The sequence below is a fragment of the Enhydra lutris genome, unplaced genomic scaffold, assembly GCF_002288905.1.
Source record: "Enhydra lutris kenyoni isolate GAN:26980312 unplaced genomic scaffold, ASM228890v2 scaffoldscaffold45, whole genome shotgun sequence".
Lineage (NCBI taxonomy): Eukaryota > Metazoa > Chordata > Mammalia > Carnivora > Mustelidae > Enhydra > Enhydra lutris.
This window is the reverse complement of record NW_019154129.1, coordinates 14088501-14103718: the sequence shown is the minus strand read 5'-3', so window position 1 is coordinate 14103718 and position 15218 is coordinate 14088501. Positions and strand designations below refer to the sequence as shown.

Genomic DNA, 15218 nt, shown 5'->3' with positions numbered 1-15218 from the left:
TTGGCGGGCACGTGCAGCGCGGGCGCGCCGGGGGACGGGGGCTTGGCGGGGCTGGCGCTCAGCGAGGGCGGCGTGCTGGCCGGCTTGGCGAGGGCGGTGGGCGGCTGGCGAGCCGGCGAGGGCGCGGGGGACGGGCTGGCACTGCCCGACTGCAACCCCGCGGCGGCCTTGGCCGGCTTGGGCGCCGTGGGCGGCGGCGGCGGCTTGGGAGACACAGGTGGCGGCGTGCCGTGGGCGCGCTTCACCTCTGCGGGGAGGAGGAGACTCGCACCGGGGTGGGACGGAGGGAGGCGGCGCTACGCGCGCGCGGCGCGGCGCGTCCCGCCAGGAGCCTTGCGGCAGCGCCCCTCCTGGTCCCCCGCCCGGGAGAAGTCGGCGGCTGCCCCTCCGACCCTTGGCTCCCCGCATACCTGCCCGCGCCACCGCTTCCAGACCCCTCCCGGTCCGCCCCCTACCCCGGACCCCCATCAGGTGTGGCCTGCCTCAATCACTGGCCCTCGTGTTGCTTGAATACCACAGGGCCTCTGCACCTCTGATCCTTCTGCTTGGAAGCCCGCTCCCTCCCTCTCCTGCTGGGGTCGCTCTCCAGCCTGGTCAGAGATCTCCGTGACCCAGCATGGTGCACCTGACCTCCCTCCACAGGTGCGGTTATCCACGGGTTTCTGTGCCTCCTTCACTGAGCAAAGGGATGAACATCCACCCTCCTCCCAGTTCTGGGGCAGCAGAGTTGTGCAGTGGGTGAGTGGATGAGAGGGTCTGAGGACACTTTCCCACCCCATTCCACCTGGCCTTGGCTCAAATCCAAGAAGAGGAAACCCCCTCAGATCATGCAGTGGAGAGGTGGGGAGGGGCCCTTCCCCAGCTGGCTCCTTCACCTACCTGGGCTGCCAGGACCTGGCAGCGGCACCTTCTTGGAGGCAGGTGTCGGTGAGCCCTGGATCTTGGGCACAGGCTGAGCCAGCACGGGTTTGGGAGAGACTGGCGGCTTCACTGGCTTCCGGGTATCGGTGTCAGGCGGGGGCAGGGGGGGGGAGGTACAACAGGTCGGAGGGCGGGGGTTCTGCAGGTGGGGGTGGTGGGGGCAGCTCAGGGGGCCCAGCCTGCTCCGAGGTGGGTCTGCGGCGCACGGGGCCTGTGCCGTTCTGGTACACGGACAGTGGCGGGGGCGGCTCGGGACCTGCCTCCCGCTCCTTGGCCTTGGGCCGGCGCTTGACTGTGTCAGACTCAGTCAGGATGAACTTGACGTTCTCCTGCTGGCTCTGCTTGGCTCGGATGCGCCTTTTGAGCGTGGCACTGGCCTCCACCCGGGCCAGGGGCGGGCCCTCCGCACTCGCCTCACCCTTGGCTGGGCCTCGAGACCGCTGCCGGGTGGCACCGTCCTCCACAAAGTGGCCGTGATCTGCGGGCCCCCCTGACTCCCCAGGCCCCCGGCGGGCAGTGGCCAGAAGTCCCGTCACGGGCCCGCTGAGCGTGCGACGCCGGTTCACTACCTCACCGTCAGGCCCGATGGCTTCCTTGTGCTTCACGGAGGCCAGCACTGTGGCAACCCGGCCTGGCTCCGGGCTGGCAGGGCGAGGTGTGGGGTGGCCCTCGGGGGGCCTGCGGGCCGCACGGCCCCCGCCCCCAATGGAGGACAGCTCTAGCATGGCTGCGATGCTCTTCACGCTGCCGGCACTGCCTGTGTCCACGCTGCCGGCCAGATCACTAGCCCGCCGGCGCTGTGCCCGCACCCCCAGCCGGCCCTCCTCGGTCCCAGCCCCCTCTGTCTCAGCATCCGGGGCCGACTCATCGGCCAGGTTGGCGCTGGCCATGGCTGAGCTGGAACGCTTGGGCGGGGGCGGGGGCGGCCCCTTCTTCCGGGGCCGCACGGCAAAGGACTGGCTGCGGTTGACGTTTTTGTCGGTGCCGGCGGGCGCTCGCACCGAGTGGCTCCGGCCCACACGCCGCTGGACTGTGGCATAGGGCCCCGCGGCTGCTGGCACCAACAGCTCGTCCCGCTCCGGCTCGCTGTCGGATGCTGCATAGCGGTTCAGGCTGTGGGCGCGCTTCTTGGGCCGCCCTGGCTCCGCGTCGGCCTCCGGAGGCAGGCACAGCGTGGGCACGGGCGGGGGCACAGCCGCAGGGGCAGGCCCAGGAGGCGCGGGCCCGGCATCGCTCTCCACGGGCTGCGGGAGCACGTAGGCAAAGCCACGGTGTGTGGGCGACTGGGGCAGTGAACGGGGTGACATGGGCCGCTCTGCTGGTGGCAGCAGCTGTGGAGTGGGCTTCACCTTGGCTGTGGCTGGGGTGGGACCGTGAGGCCCCCCCCAGGGCCTGAGGGGAGCCTGGCTGGGCTTTAGTGGGCGTCTGAGGGGGTGTGAAGTGGCTGGCCCCCGGCGGAAGGACCTGCCGCGGCTTGCCCGGCACCGGGGGTACGCTGGCCCGCTTGACGCTGTGGCCATGGCGGCTGGGCCGGCTCTCCTTGGGAGGGGTGCCAGGAGCCGGCCCCTCGTCCAGCAGGTACTCCTGGCTCCGTGACATGGGGCTGCCAGGCCCGGGAGGCCCATCACCCAGCAGCTCCTGAGAGCTGCTCAGGTGCCGTGCCTGTCCACCCAGGCTGGGCTCCGGCCGCATGGAGGCCCTCGGCGTGGGGGGCAGGTGATTGGAGGGCTTCTCGGCAGTGGTGGCGGTCGCGCCCTCTGCCGGGCCCGTCATGGCAGCCTGCAGCTCGCCACTGAGCTCGCTGTCCTGGAAGGTGGTCATCTTAGGAGACTGGCACTCAGCAGGGGCCGGCTCCGCTGGGGTTGGCGACTCAATGGCCATGACTTCGAGCGACTGCGGGGCCTTCCGGCGCAGGGGTCCCCCCTCGTACTTGGCGTACTCTGCCTTCTGCAGCTCCGCCAGTTTCCTCACCGCCAGCATCAGCTTCTTCTGGTGTCCTGAGTGGGGCATGGGGCTGGTCAGGCCCGGGACAGGGGCAGGGACTGGGAGACGGAGGGAGCCGGGGCCTGCGCCTCACCCAGCTTGGTGATGCCGATCTCCTGCAGGTCCTCCCACGTGATGTCAGTGATGAAGTCGATGTTCTCGTAGCCATTGTCCACCAGCACCTTGTAGTACTGGGCCAGGCCGATCATGGACAACCACACCGCCAGGTTCGCCTGTGGAGTAGGACACCAAGGGCAGCCCAAGCTGGTGGGCCACACCCTGCTCGCTGCTCCGAGCTTTCAGGGGTAGGGGCACCGGGCCAGCCTGGCACAGACAGACAGAAGGACAAAATGGACAGGCCAGAGGTGTCAGCTTTGGAGATAGCGCGACCTCAGTAGGAGCCCAAGGCCAGCTCACATGCCTGTGCGGACACACGCAAACACACACACACACAGGGACGACCCTATCCTCAGGACAGCATCGGTGGGGAGGGGAAACACACGCTCCCTCACCTGCCACGGCAGCCACGGGGATAGCACCCAGGGGACACGACTTGCAACATCACGGACACAGACATACGGGCACCACCAGCCAGAAACACACACACACACACACACACACACACACACACACACACACATACTTGCAACCTGCATCCCAGCCATACACGGGCACCAACACCCTCCACATCACGCTCACGCCCATTTCCACACCATGCTGGGCACTGGTCACATAGCCACAGCACACACGCACGGAAATACCCATGATGCTCTTCACCCAGAGCCACCTGTCCACTCTTGCGGCTGGACACCACTCACCCACCAGCACGCGGCACATTTGGTTCCCCCCAGGTGCACAGAGCAGCATGAGGCCCACGGGACAGGGACGTGCTCATCAGGAGCACCCCCGAGCCGCTGACTGAGTGGGCTGAGGCAGGCCGGGAGAGCAGGAACACTCCTGTCACCAGCCGACAGCCCCAGGCCCTTCGGGGGGCAGGGGGCTCTCTCCTAGAATTCGGCGTGGGGCTCCCAGGCAGCGTAGATGCAACCGGCCTCGGGCCCGGCTTCCCCAGCCCCAGACCCTGTCGCAGCACACCGGTGAGTGCTGGGGACGGCACAGGCCGCGGTCTGTGTGGGTGTCCACTGTCCACACAGCCGGCACGTGCTGCTCTAAGTGTGGGGGTGGGCATGCATGCGTCAGCAGGCGCCTCGACTACATTTGGTGCATGTGTGCTCTCTGTGTACACGAAGCAGACACACATGCCCCCATGCATGGGCCTGGATGCGTGCCAGCCCTTCCCGTCCACACGGGGTCCTCTATGGGGTCTGGGTGCTCACGCGGTGGAGAGCGCTGCCGACTGCCACGTGGTGTGGCTGTGGCTGCCTAAGGCACTGCCAAGGGACACCCGCCTGGCTTCAGGGTCCCCTTGCCCTGACAAGGTTTCCTGGCCTGGAGGCTGCCGCCCCTGCTCCTGCCCCAGGAAGGCTGGCTCCAGGGCCCGTGACGGACAGAGGGTGGATGAGAGCTGTAGCCAGGGAAGCAGTCAGTCTGTCTGTCTGTCTGAGCGCCCCGGGCACAGCCACTGGGGTGCAGGGGGCCTTACGGGTTTGTGCTCAGGCAGCCAGTCAGGGATGCTCAGGCCGCTGATCTCCGCGGTGATCTTCTTCCGGTGGCCTGGCTTGGTGACCCCAATGGCTGTGAGGTCCTAGGTAGAGGAGAGGCCCATGAGCGGGAGGCCAGGGCCTGAGCTCAGTCACAGCCCATGGCCAGCCTCTGGGCGCCTCACCTCCGGAGTCATGCGGCTGATGGTGGGCAGGTCATAGCCAGCGCCGACGAAGTTGGGGGCATAGAGCTGCAGCTGGAACGTGGAGAGCCACTGGCTCACGGCCTCGGCACTCTGGAAGACACAAGGCAGGCGCTGCAGGCTCGCCTGCCAGCCGTGCACCCCGGCCACCGGGCCGGGTCCTCCTCCGCTCGGCTGCTCAGTCTGCTGTCCGCTGCTCCCCCTGTAGCCGGGCCCCGGGGCAGCTTGGCCCTGGAGTTCCTCCTCTCGCTGTTCTCCCAGATGCTGCCGCCGCCACCAGCTCCGTCGGCCATCCCGCCTCCTCCCACGATCTCCAGCAGAAGGGTCCGGCTGCCGTCCGAGCCGCAGGCTTCCCTGCCCGTCCCCTCCCCGCCTCCCTGTTCCTGCACCAGGGACACCCTGTGGTGCCCCCACTAGAGGGGCTGGGGGCGGGAGGAGGGGTTTGGGAATGCGGCCGCAGGCGGTGCCGCTCGGAGGAGCCCCTCCACTCCTGAGCAGGTGGGCTCTGTCCAGAGGTGCGGGAGGACACAGCCAGCTGCTCGCACCTTCCCAGCACATGGGGCCCTTCTCACCCCTACACACACCTGGTCTTGCCTCACACCCATGCCTCAGGCACACGCCGGCTGCGCGCAGGGCGTGCACACACGCACGCACGGGCGCGCACACACACACACAGGCGCACGTGCCCGGCTCGCCGTCACCACCCACATGCAGGCACAGCCCTTGCTCACCTCACACCCACATCACACTTCCCGGACGCACCAGCTCACACACACGACCCACGCAAGAGACAACACCTACACACACAGACTGACAGACGGACAGAAGTACGGGCCTGGCCTGTCAAGGGCCCCCAGCCACGCAGTGGCGAGACCAAGCAGGCTGCCCGGGAGCCCCTCCCCGTGGCCAGCCCGGGCCCTGTACCTTGCCCTCTGATGCCGGCTCCAGCTTCCTGGGGGGCTGCTCCCCGAACACCTGCCCGGCGTGGGCCACTGGAGGCGGGGCCCGGGCCGCACCTGGATAGGAGAGGGTGTGGTGGGGCGGGGGTTGCTCAGGGGGGCCGCCTCCTGGCCAGGCGGGTGGTGTTGCCTCCTTGCTCTTACCTGCGGAGCCTTCTGGAGGCTTGACGGGGCTGTCCCCGGGGCTGGACTCGGAGACGGACTTCTGGGAGAGCACTGTTGCCAGGAGCTACAACCCAGATAGGCGGGCTGGCCGGCGCTGCTCGGTGCCCCGGCCGCCCCAACCCTCCCCCCAGACCACCTACCTTGACCCCTTCCGAGCCTGCATGCAGGGTGTGGCCCCCACTGCCTCTGGCTCCGGCCACGCTGCTCAAGCTGCCACTGCGGTCCCCACCTGTGGGCATGAGGAACCCCATCAGCAGGCACTGGCCCGGCCCTACCCCAGGAGACGGCTCCACCCTGACCTCCGGAGTTCCCCCACTACCTGCAAAAGGCTTCCGCAGCACCCAGATCTCCTCAGGGGGTGCAGAGGGCCCTGATGAACCGCCCGCCTGCGATGGGCTTGGTTCAGCGCTGGCTCGAGGACCTGTAGGCCAAGCACAGCCTCCCTGTATCTTGAACCAGCCAGGCCTGAGGACCGGACATGGCGAGGGGTGCCCCCGGCCTGGCCCCAGAGCCTGGGCAGAGCAGAGGCCCCTCAAGTCAGCACTGTAGCCTCCTCTGGCCCCCGCTGTCTCCAAGGAGCTGAGAGAGCCTCAGAAGTCCCCTCCCCACCCTAGACATTTGAGAGCAGGACACCCTGACAAGAGGGCCTAGGCCAGACTGTCACGCCAGTGGCCCTGTGGCCCTGGGTGGGGGGTGGGGAGCACAGAGGGTGTACCCCCTCTTCGCCAGGAGAGCAGGGAGGGGCAAGAAGTCCCCAAAAGCCTAGATGACCCTGGGTGGGCTGGCCATGACTTCTCACCGGCCCCCCTCTGTCCCCTCACCTCACCTGTCGATGTCCACATCCCCTCTAGGAGGTAAACCATCTCACCAACCCCCTGCCTGAAGGCAATCCATGCCCTGTGGCCTTGCCCTGCATCCCCCTTCCTCACTCCGGCTGGCCATGCTATACTGGCCTCCTTTGGGGCCCTGACACCATGCTTCCTTCTGCCCCAGTGCCTTTGCATATGTCATTCCTGCCATCTGGGTGCTCTGCCCGGGGCCAGCCCCTCCCACTTTGCAGTGCCTTCTCTGAGCACCCTGTCTTAAAAGCAGGTCTCCATGCGATGGGTGAATCACCGAATGTTACCCGAAACTAATAAAAATAAATAAAAAGCGGGTCTCCACCCACACCGCTTATGCCATTAGTGGGCACGTTTGCTGGTGCATTTACTACACTGCCCCCTGCTCCCCTCCCTCCCTCGGCGTGAGCTTGAGAGCAAGAGTGCCACCCACCTGGATCCCTGTCTACTCCTAGCGGCTGGTGGGCACCGCCTAGTAAAGAAACGAGGGCCTTGGTGTGGGGAAGCCGACAAGACAGCTGGCAGGACCCCACTCGGGGCCCCCCACCCAGCAGTGACCTTGCTTCCTTCTGGCCCCCAAGCCCAGGCCTGGGTGGGACTTGCCTGCTCGTTTCACAATGGCCTCGCCCAGGGACGATGGAAAGTAGCCCACCCTGTCGTTGCCTGTCCGGTTGTCATGGATACAGCCCTTCCACCGGCCATCCGGATGCTGCTCGAGGACCTGGCCAGATGAGGTGGGGGAGCACGCTCAGGGAGACACCCCTCCAGGTCCAGCTCCAGTGGGTGGGTAACCTGGGCCTCCCCCCCAGAACCCCAGACACCCCAGTTGAGGCACGGGTGTGGGGTTAGCGCACGGGGTCCTGCCTGTCCTTGCTCCCACAGCCCCAGGCTGGCCTTACCGTGATGATGTCCCCAGCTTTCACGTTGAGACTGGTCAGGTCGTAATTGTTGCAATAATCCTTGGTTGCCCGGACCTGCAGGGCCGCCGAGGCCTCTGGGGACACAGGAAGCAGAGCCCCCAAGTCCTGGGAGCTGGCCTGGCCAGGGCCCCCCACTTCAGCGCCCAGCCCCGGCCCCAGGCCCACCTCGCAGCAGCTGTTTGATCTCCTTGCTGGCCTGGGACGTGGTGAACTGGTGCACGATGTCCAGGGCCGTCTGGCTGTAGGTGTTCCTCACGTGGGCGTTAATCCCATTCTGTATGTGCCAGAGGGGGTGGCCCGTCAGGAGACCCCATGCTCCCACCAGCCCCCGCCCCCTCGGCCCCCTGACTCACATCCAGCAGGAGCCGAACCACTTCCGTCTTCCCACAGAGTGCGGCCTCATGCAGGGCCGTGCCGGCCTTGGTCTGGCGGTTAATGTCAATGCCAGCTTGGAGGAGGAGTCTGGAAGGAAGGCGGGCGGGCGGGTGGGAGCAGGCAGCCCTTTACAATAGGAGCCTTCCATCCCATCCCGCCTGCTGGGCCCCCATGCCCAGGACCACCCTGTCCAACAACACGGCGTGCGACAGTGACCGAGCATTTGTGGAAGTGCTGCCCCCCACCGGGGGGCCCCACACTGATGGGAACTGCTGTCGGGTCATCCTAGTACAGCCACAGCTGGGATGCCCACTTTACAGAGGGGAAAACTGAGTCTCAGAAATGGTAGTGTCTCCACAAGATTGCCCAGCATGTGGCGGGACCCCAACAGAGCCCAGGCCTGGGGCTGTAGCCGTGGTGCTTTCCCCAGCCCCCTCCAGGGCACCCTTTCCCGGGTGGGGCCAGGCAGCCTGACCACATCCCATGGCTTATGATGTCACCGCGGGAGCAGGAAGTCCGCAGCCGGGTCCACCCGCCACCCGCTGGCCCCGCACACGGCCATACCTGATGATGTCAATGTGGCCGTTCTTGGCCGCCAGGTGCAGGGGGCTGGTGCCGTTGGGGTCCGTGGTGTCCCCCGGCCGGGGCTCCAGCAAGGCCGCACACATGTTGCTACTCAGGAGCAACTGGACCACCTTGAGGGAGGGTCAGAGAGAGGGGGGCCCGGGGGCGGGGCAGGGGGTCACAGGGGCGTCTCCCCATTGCCACCCCTCCTGGGGGGCAGCCGGGGCCGACAGAGCCCCACGCGGCACTCTGAAGAGACTTACCCCAACGCGGCCGAACTCACAGGCCAGGTCCAGGGGCGTCTTCCCCGAGTTGTCCACCATGCACGGGTTCGACTGGTGCTGCAGCAGCATCTCCGACTACGGGGCCACGGCACGTGGTCAGCACCCCCAGTGGCTGTGGGGCTCATGCTGCCCCAGCACCCCGCCCCCCGGGGGGTGTCCCGTACCACGTCATAGTGGCCGTGCTGGGCTGCCAGGTGCAGAGGGATGTGGCCCTCGTCCGATGGGATGTTCACCGCTGAGCCCGCCTTCAGCACCAGCTTCATGGGCTCCTTCCGCCCCTGCCAGGCCGCATAGTGCAGCGGCCGCATGCCTGGGCATAGCCAGGGGTGGAGTGGGGGCCATTGGGAGCTGGCCCTTGACCCTGCACCCACGCCCTGCCTGCAGGGCGCTGAGCCCAGGACAAGCCCCCTCGACCCACAGGGAGACTCTGGTCTGGAGCCTCTGCCTCGGGAGCCTCTACCTCTCTAGGGACTCCGCCCCGGCCCTTGACCCCCTACCCCTGCTCTGAGGTCCCTGGCCAGCCTTGCCTTTGTTGTCCTTGATGTCCACAGCAGCCTGGGCCTCCAGCAGCAGGGTGATCAGCTCTGTGTTGCCATTCAGGGCTGCGTGGTGCAGGGCAGAGAACCTGGGGCAGGGATGGGCACGCATGGGCAAGGAGCCCGGCAACCCAGCCTTCCACAGGGCCCCCCACCCCACACCCCATGCTAGCCTGGTACTCCCTGTCTGAGAACTCACCCGTCAGGGTCCTGAAAGTTGACATTGATCTTCTTGGTGGAGCCCAGGAGCTCTAGTGGGGGTGGGAGAGAGACAGTGTGGGGGGCTCCGGCCAGCCCCTGTGGGCAGCCGGACCCCAGAGCCAAAGCTGTCTTCAGTCTTTCGTCAAGAAACACTTGGTTTGGTTCAGCTCCATCCCCTGAGCTCAGCTTTTGGACCCCGGCTTCCCACCGAACGAAGGGGTTGGCAAGTTCAGAGAGCCAAGGGCTCTGGGCCTGTCCCCACACGAGGACGGAAGCCAGAGCCGTGCACCCACACAGGCACACACACTCATGTGCACATGCACCCCCTCCTCGGGGACGCTGGCGAAGCACCTGCTGGTGGCGGGAGAGAGCCGGCACAATCTGTTTCTCAGAAGGACCCAGATGGGGCCGGGGGTGGCCTGGGAAGGCTGGAACACCCGGAAATTGGGGTATCTCTGGGGGAAGATCTGCATATTCAGGGTGCAGCCTCCCCCCAGTCCGAGCCCTGGGCCTGCCCATGTGGATGAGTCCCGCCTGGTGGGGCAGGAAGGGGAGGCAGGCGGGTGGGCTGGTGGCCCTGCGTGACCACACCAGAACGGCCACCACATCTCTGGGGGCCCATCTGGATCCTGGGATCAGTCTGCCTGAAGCCCGAAGGGCCCAAGCCCTCCCTTTGCGGCCCCAGTTTCCTCCTGGGCCTCCCCGGTCTTGGCCTCCCCCAGCTGACTGCTGGAGGAGGGGAGCCCCCCGACGCCCTCCCTGTGGGCTCGGGGCCAGCCGGACTCAGGCCAAGCCCCTGCCTGTCTGGGCCATGGTTACATAACCCATTTGTGGGTCAGTCACTCTGTGAGGGAGGGGCCGGCAGGACAGAAGCCCCTTTGTCCAGGCCTAGGACAGGGGTGGGGGTGGGGGTCCCCGAGAGCAGGAACCCAAGGGAGTCGAGTCACAGAGGGGCTGCTCCAGGACCCGCTGGGTGACCCACAGCATCCTGAGCAGCTCCAGCCTCAGCCCCGATGGCCCACAAAGCCCACAAAGGCAGATGGACCCGAGTTCAAACTCACACTGGGCCCTTACTAGCCCTATGGCCTTGGCCTTGAGCTCAAAGGAGACTAAGGGGGCCAGCCTCATAGGCCTAAGGGTGTATCCACCGTTAGAGCATGAAGGGTCTGGCACGGAGTCTGTCAGTAAGCCGCAGCTACCAGTATTAGTTCTGTGGGACTCCCACCCCACCCCTCTGTGAGGGGCTCCTCACGCACAGAGCAGGGCAGACGTTTCTCCACATCCTACTCCTTCCCTCTGCTCACTTTGCTGGCCCCGACGTCCATCTGAGGGGGCAGCAACGCCACCCTTCCCTCAGTGGTCCAGGCCAAAACCGCGGAGTCAGCCCTAAAAGTAGCTTAAAGTATCTCCATCAGCAAATCCTATTGGTTCTTCGTTCAAGACCATCTCAAGGCATACTCGGAATCCTACCACTTCCCACCACAGCTGTGTCCCTGCCCTGACCAGGCCAGCCTCCCCCGAAGGATCACTGCCATCACTTCCCTACTGGCATCCTTGCTTCTGCCCTGCCCCTTGGTCTGTCCTCCATACCTCTGAGGTCAGGGGGACCCTGTGAGAAAATGAGTCAGATCCCAGAGCCACCCCTCCCTCTCCTGAAGACCCCCCAACAGCTCCCATGTTGCGGGGGCTGAGGGCCAGCCCTGGACAATGGCCCTATAAAACAGAGCCCTCCTCTCGCATCACCCGTCTTCCAGCCACATAAGCCTCCTTGATGATGCTCCCACACACCAGCCGCCCCTGCCACAGGGCCTTTGCACATGCTGTGTATATGTGTGGGATGCTGTTCTTCCCCCAGTTATCCCCATGGCTCCCTCCCTCATGTCCTTCAGGACTTCATCTACGTCACCTGCTCCGAGGAGTCCCGCTGGGCTCCCCATATAGAACGGCAACCCCATCCTGTCCTGTGTCTGTTGTATTTCTCTCTCCTGCTCCTATCACTACCATTTATCTTGGCTGTTGTCCATCTCCATCACTAAAGTACAGGCTCCAAAAGGATGAGGGTTTTTTAAAATCTATTTTGCTCGCTGTTGTATCTTTGGTGGCTGAAACAGAACCGGGCACCTACAAGATGTTGGGCAAACTGTCCTGAACTGATATCCCCGACCCCCTACACTACTGTCCTGGAGCGCCCCCTCCCCCACCAGGGCCGCGCTCAGGCTGGTCTCCCCCCAGAATAACTCTGCCCAGCTCTGATGTTTGCTGCCACTTCTTGTTAGTTCCCCCACCCCTAGCATGGCCACGGCGGCTGGCACTGACATTTTAAAGGGGCTAGAGGTCAAGACCCAGGACCGCGCACAGACACCAGTGGGGAGGTGGAGTCTCCATCCAGAAGACTACTCGCTACACAAGGTGGGGGGTCTCACGAGGTTATCTCACCCACTCCCTCTGCAGGTCTCCTCAGAGAAGAAAGTGGAGGGGAGCCTGAGATCTTGGAGCACCCCCCAATTCGCAGGAGGGACCCTGGGTTCCCAGGGAGACAGGTGCTCTGAATGAAGCTGGAGCAGGCATGGCTGGAGGGGCCTGAGCAGGGACGGGGGAAGGGGGCATCGATCCGACGACAAGTGGGAACCAAGATGAAGTCCCCAGAAACCCCTCCCAGGAGCCCCTTTCTCTTTTCCACAAGGGCACTAGGTCCTGCAGCTACCACATGGGTAATGAGCACAGACTTCATCCCCACCCCACCCCACATCGTGGGCTCTCCCAGCTCCTGTCACTCAGTCCTCTATCCGCTTTCCTGGGACCATCCTGCCTCTGAGGTCAGCCCCAAACTCCAGGCTGCAGAGGCCGTGGGGGAGCTGGCCTCAGCCCCTCTCCCACCCTGCCCTTGTGGCCTCCCTCTACACCCTGCCCAGAGGCTCCTCCAACCACAGAAGCCCCTGGTCCGCCGGCCCACAGAGCCACGTCTATCTCCTGTAGGGATGTGGTCCTGGCCTCTGTTGGTAGCACATGGCAGGGCACTCCCTCAGCCTCCCTAGGGCAGGCCCGGAGCTCTGGGCCCGACGCTGCAAGGGAAGCATTAGTGGGCCAAGGTGAGAGGACGCAGGCGCACTGGTCTGTAGGTTGCTGTGAATTCGGGGTAGGGGACGTGGGGCCAGAAAAAAGGGCAGATGTCCCTGCTCAGCAGGAGGCCGGCCCCACCCTGGGAAGCTCCCTCCAGAGCAGTGTCTCTCAAGGACAGGGGCCGAGGGTCACAGTGCCTGAGCATGCATGACAGGGAAGGGTCCCTTCGAGGCGGGATGGCAGGGCCGACAGACCCCAGAGCAACACTCAGGTGTTGGGGTGGCGGGAAGGTGCCAGCAGCGGGTGGAGGTCATGGAAACATGAGTCATGGGAAGCCGTCTGGAGTCCGGCCGGGGTGGGGTGCCTGAGAGAGCACCACTGGGTGCCCCCCACCCCATGGCCCAAACTCCAGCTGCACTTTGCTGAATCAAAATACATCTTACTCCAAAGCAGGCCAGTGTTGCCATGACAACTGAGCTAATTCATGGAGGGATTTCTCTGTCTGACTTATTATGCCCGCCCCTGTGAGTCAGAGGGCCCAGATACGGGGGCCAGGGCAGGTGTCTCTCCCAGAAAGCAGACCAGGCAGGGACAAATGCCAAGTTTCAGGTGGACACCCGGGTAAAGGGACAAGTCCCCACACCACCCCAGTATGACTGAACCGGATGCCCCACTTCCCTGGAAACCCATCCCGGGCTGCCTCAGGAAACAGTCCAAGTCAGCACTTCCTGAGGACTTAAGAAAGGCCTGGACTTCCTGTGTGCTTTCCCGTGTTCTTCCAGCAATGCTATGAGGCTGGGACCCCAAGTGTCCCCATCCTACAGGTGAGGAGACTGAGGCCTGGAGAGCTGGAGTCAGCGGCGCCCAAGGTCCCATGGCCACTAGGTGGAAACCGTTACCTAGCCTTCCACCTCTCAACCCCTCCACCTGCTTTCAAGGCTCAGCTACGGGTACCTCTGCCTGGAAGCCCTCCCTTTCTGAGCCCTGAGGCCCTGAAGCCAGCCCCAGCTGGCAGACCAGCCCTGTGCCCCGGTGTGGAAGGCAGAGCCAGCCTGTATCTGGGACCCCGCAAGGTTCTGGAACCGCACAGAGCAGACGGGGCTGCAGCAGGAGGAGTCCTCCTGCTGCTCAAGGACCTGCCCGGGGCCACCAGCCCCAAGGCCAGCTCGGTTCTCAGCATGCTTCCTGGAGAAAGGGGAGGGGCCTCCCTGGGTTACCTAGAGTCTCTGGGGGTGGGGTGGGGCATGGGGCACTCCGACCCCACGTGCCATCCTGCGGAGCCTTGTCTGCGCCCGCACAGGTGCCCCGACACACTGACATGGCCATACATGCGCAGCCGCACACGCAGCTGGTTCACACACCCATCCATCCATCTCCAGGGGCCCCGGGGGAGGCTCTGGGCTGAGCTGGGATGAGTGCTGGGATCAGGACTCCAAGCTCCCAACCCTTCCCAGGGGCCCTCACAGCGCAAGCTCAGGATGGCTAGTGGGAGCCCCCTCCCCCCTCCTCCCCAGCCCCTTTCCCGGCAGGGAAGCCAAAGAGGACCAGGGTCTGTGGCAGGGTCTACACCTGCCTGGAGCCCAGCCTGCCCTGGGCTGGGCGACCTTGGGCCTCTGCTCCCCCATGAGTAAATGGCCCCCAGCCGGCCATGCCTGGGCAGCCACACCCCCAGCATGGTCCTGCCCCCCATTCCCTGCAAAGCGTGTTATTAAACATGGGGCGTGGAGGAGGTCTGACAGGGACCGCCAGACCTGTGGTCGCCCCTCACCGCCAGGGCCCCCTCCCTCTCTTCACGGTGGGGAAGGGGGGGGGGCGGCATCCGCCTCGCCCTTTGACAGTCCAACAGAGCCCTCCAGCTGTCAGCCCGTAGCCCGGGAAGGGAGGGGGACGCCCGCGGCCAGGTGCCGTTCTGGGGGGGCTGGCTGGGGGGCCCCGGGCTCTCGGAGCCGCCCCTCCTCCGGCGCCCGGGGCGGGGGGTACGGACCGAGGGTCCGGGCGCTGCTGGCCCCGCCCCGCCCCCAGGGACCCGACAGCATCCCCCTCGCCGCCCCGCGCCCGGAGGGGTGTGGGGGGAGTCGGCGCCCGCGGGGCCCCCGCGCGCCCGCGCCCCCCGCACTCACTGGCCTTCCCGGGCCGCGGCCTCTGCAGCAGCCTCTGCGCGGTCCCCACGTCCTCCGCCTTCACCGCCTGCACCAGCTCTTGCTCCTTCCCCATGGCGCGGCCGGGCCGCAGCGACGCGGCTGCGCTCCGTGCGCTCGGCGCGGCTCAGAGGCGGCGGCGGCGGCCCCGCGGCCCCGGCCGCATCCTCCTGCCTCTCCCGCCGCCTCCGCCGCCGCCCGCGCCCCGCGCCGTCCTCGGGCTCGGGCTCGGGCTCGGGCTCGGGCTCGGGCTCGGACTCGGGCTCCCGGCGCCGAGGGGCGGGGAGCGCGTCACGGGCGGGGGGCGGCCCAGGGCGGGGGCGCGGCACCTGGCGCCGCCTCCCGGACGCCTGGGTCCCCCTCCTGCGGCCGCTGACCTCCGTCCGCCCGCGCCGGCCGCGCGCCCGGCTCCTTGGCTCCGCCCCTACACCGGGCCCCGTGCTCCCGAGACGCCCCCTCCCCACGTGCG

The 15218-nt window shown here is 66.2% G+C and overlaps 1 protein-coding gene across 1 annotated transcript in view; it reads right to left on the bottom strand.

Moving 5' to 3' along the window:
- LOC111156224 (CASK interacting protein 1) overlaps positions 1 to 14825 on the bottom strand; it is a 17726-nt gene extending 2901 nt beyond the window's left edge. Inside the window, 21 exon segments of the mRNA XM_022516967.1 lie at positions 7 to 247; positions 880 to 1030; positions 1032 to 2306; positions 2308 to 2918; positions 2999 to 3137; positions 4508 to 4609; positions 4691 to 4801; positions 5633 to 5724; positions 5812 to 5896; positions 5973 to 6061; positions 6152 to 6253; positions 7275 to 7392; positions 7571 to 7665; positions 7757 to 7865; positions 7945 to 8053; positions 8531 to 8661; positions 8794 to 8889; positions 8979 to 9124; positions 9342 to 9439; positions 9550 to 9601; positions 14732 to 14825. Coding sequence (XP_022372675.1) covers positions 7 to 247; positions 880 to 1030; positions 1032 to 2306; positions 2308 to 2918; positions 2999 to 3137; positions 4508 to 4609; positions 4691 to 4801; positions 5633 to 5724; positions 5812 to 5896; positions 5973 to 6061; positions 6152 to 6253; positions 7275 to 7392; positions 7571 to 7665; positions 7757 to 7865; positions 7945 to 8053; positions 8531 to 8661; positions 8794 to 8889; positions 8979 to 9124; positions 9342 to 9439; positions 9550 to 9601; positions 14732 to 14825 — 4046 coding nt within the window.
- Positions 14826 to 15218: the final 393 nt, after the last annotated feature.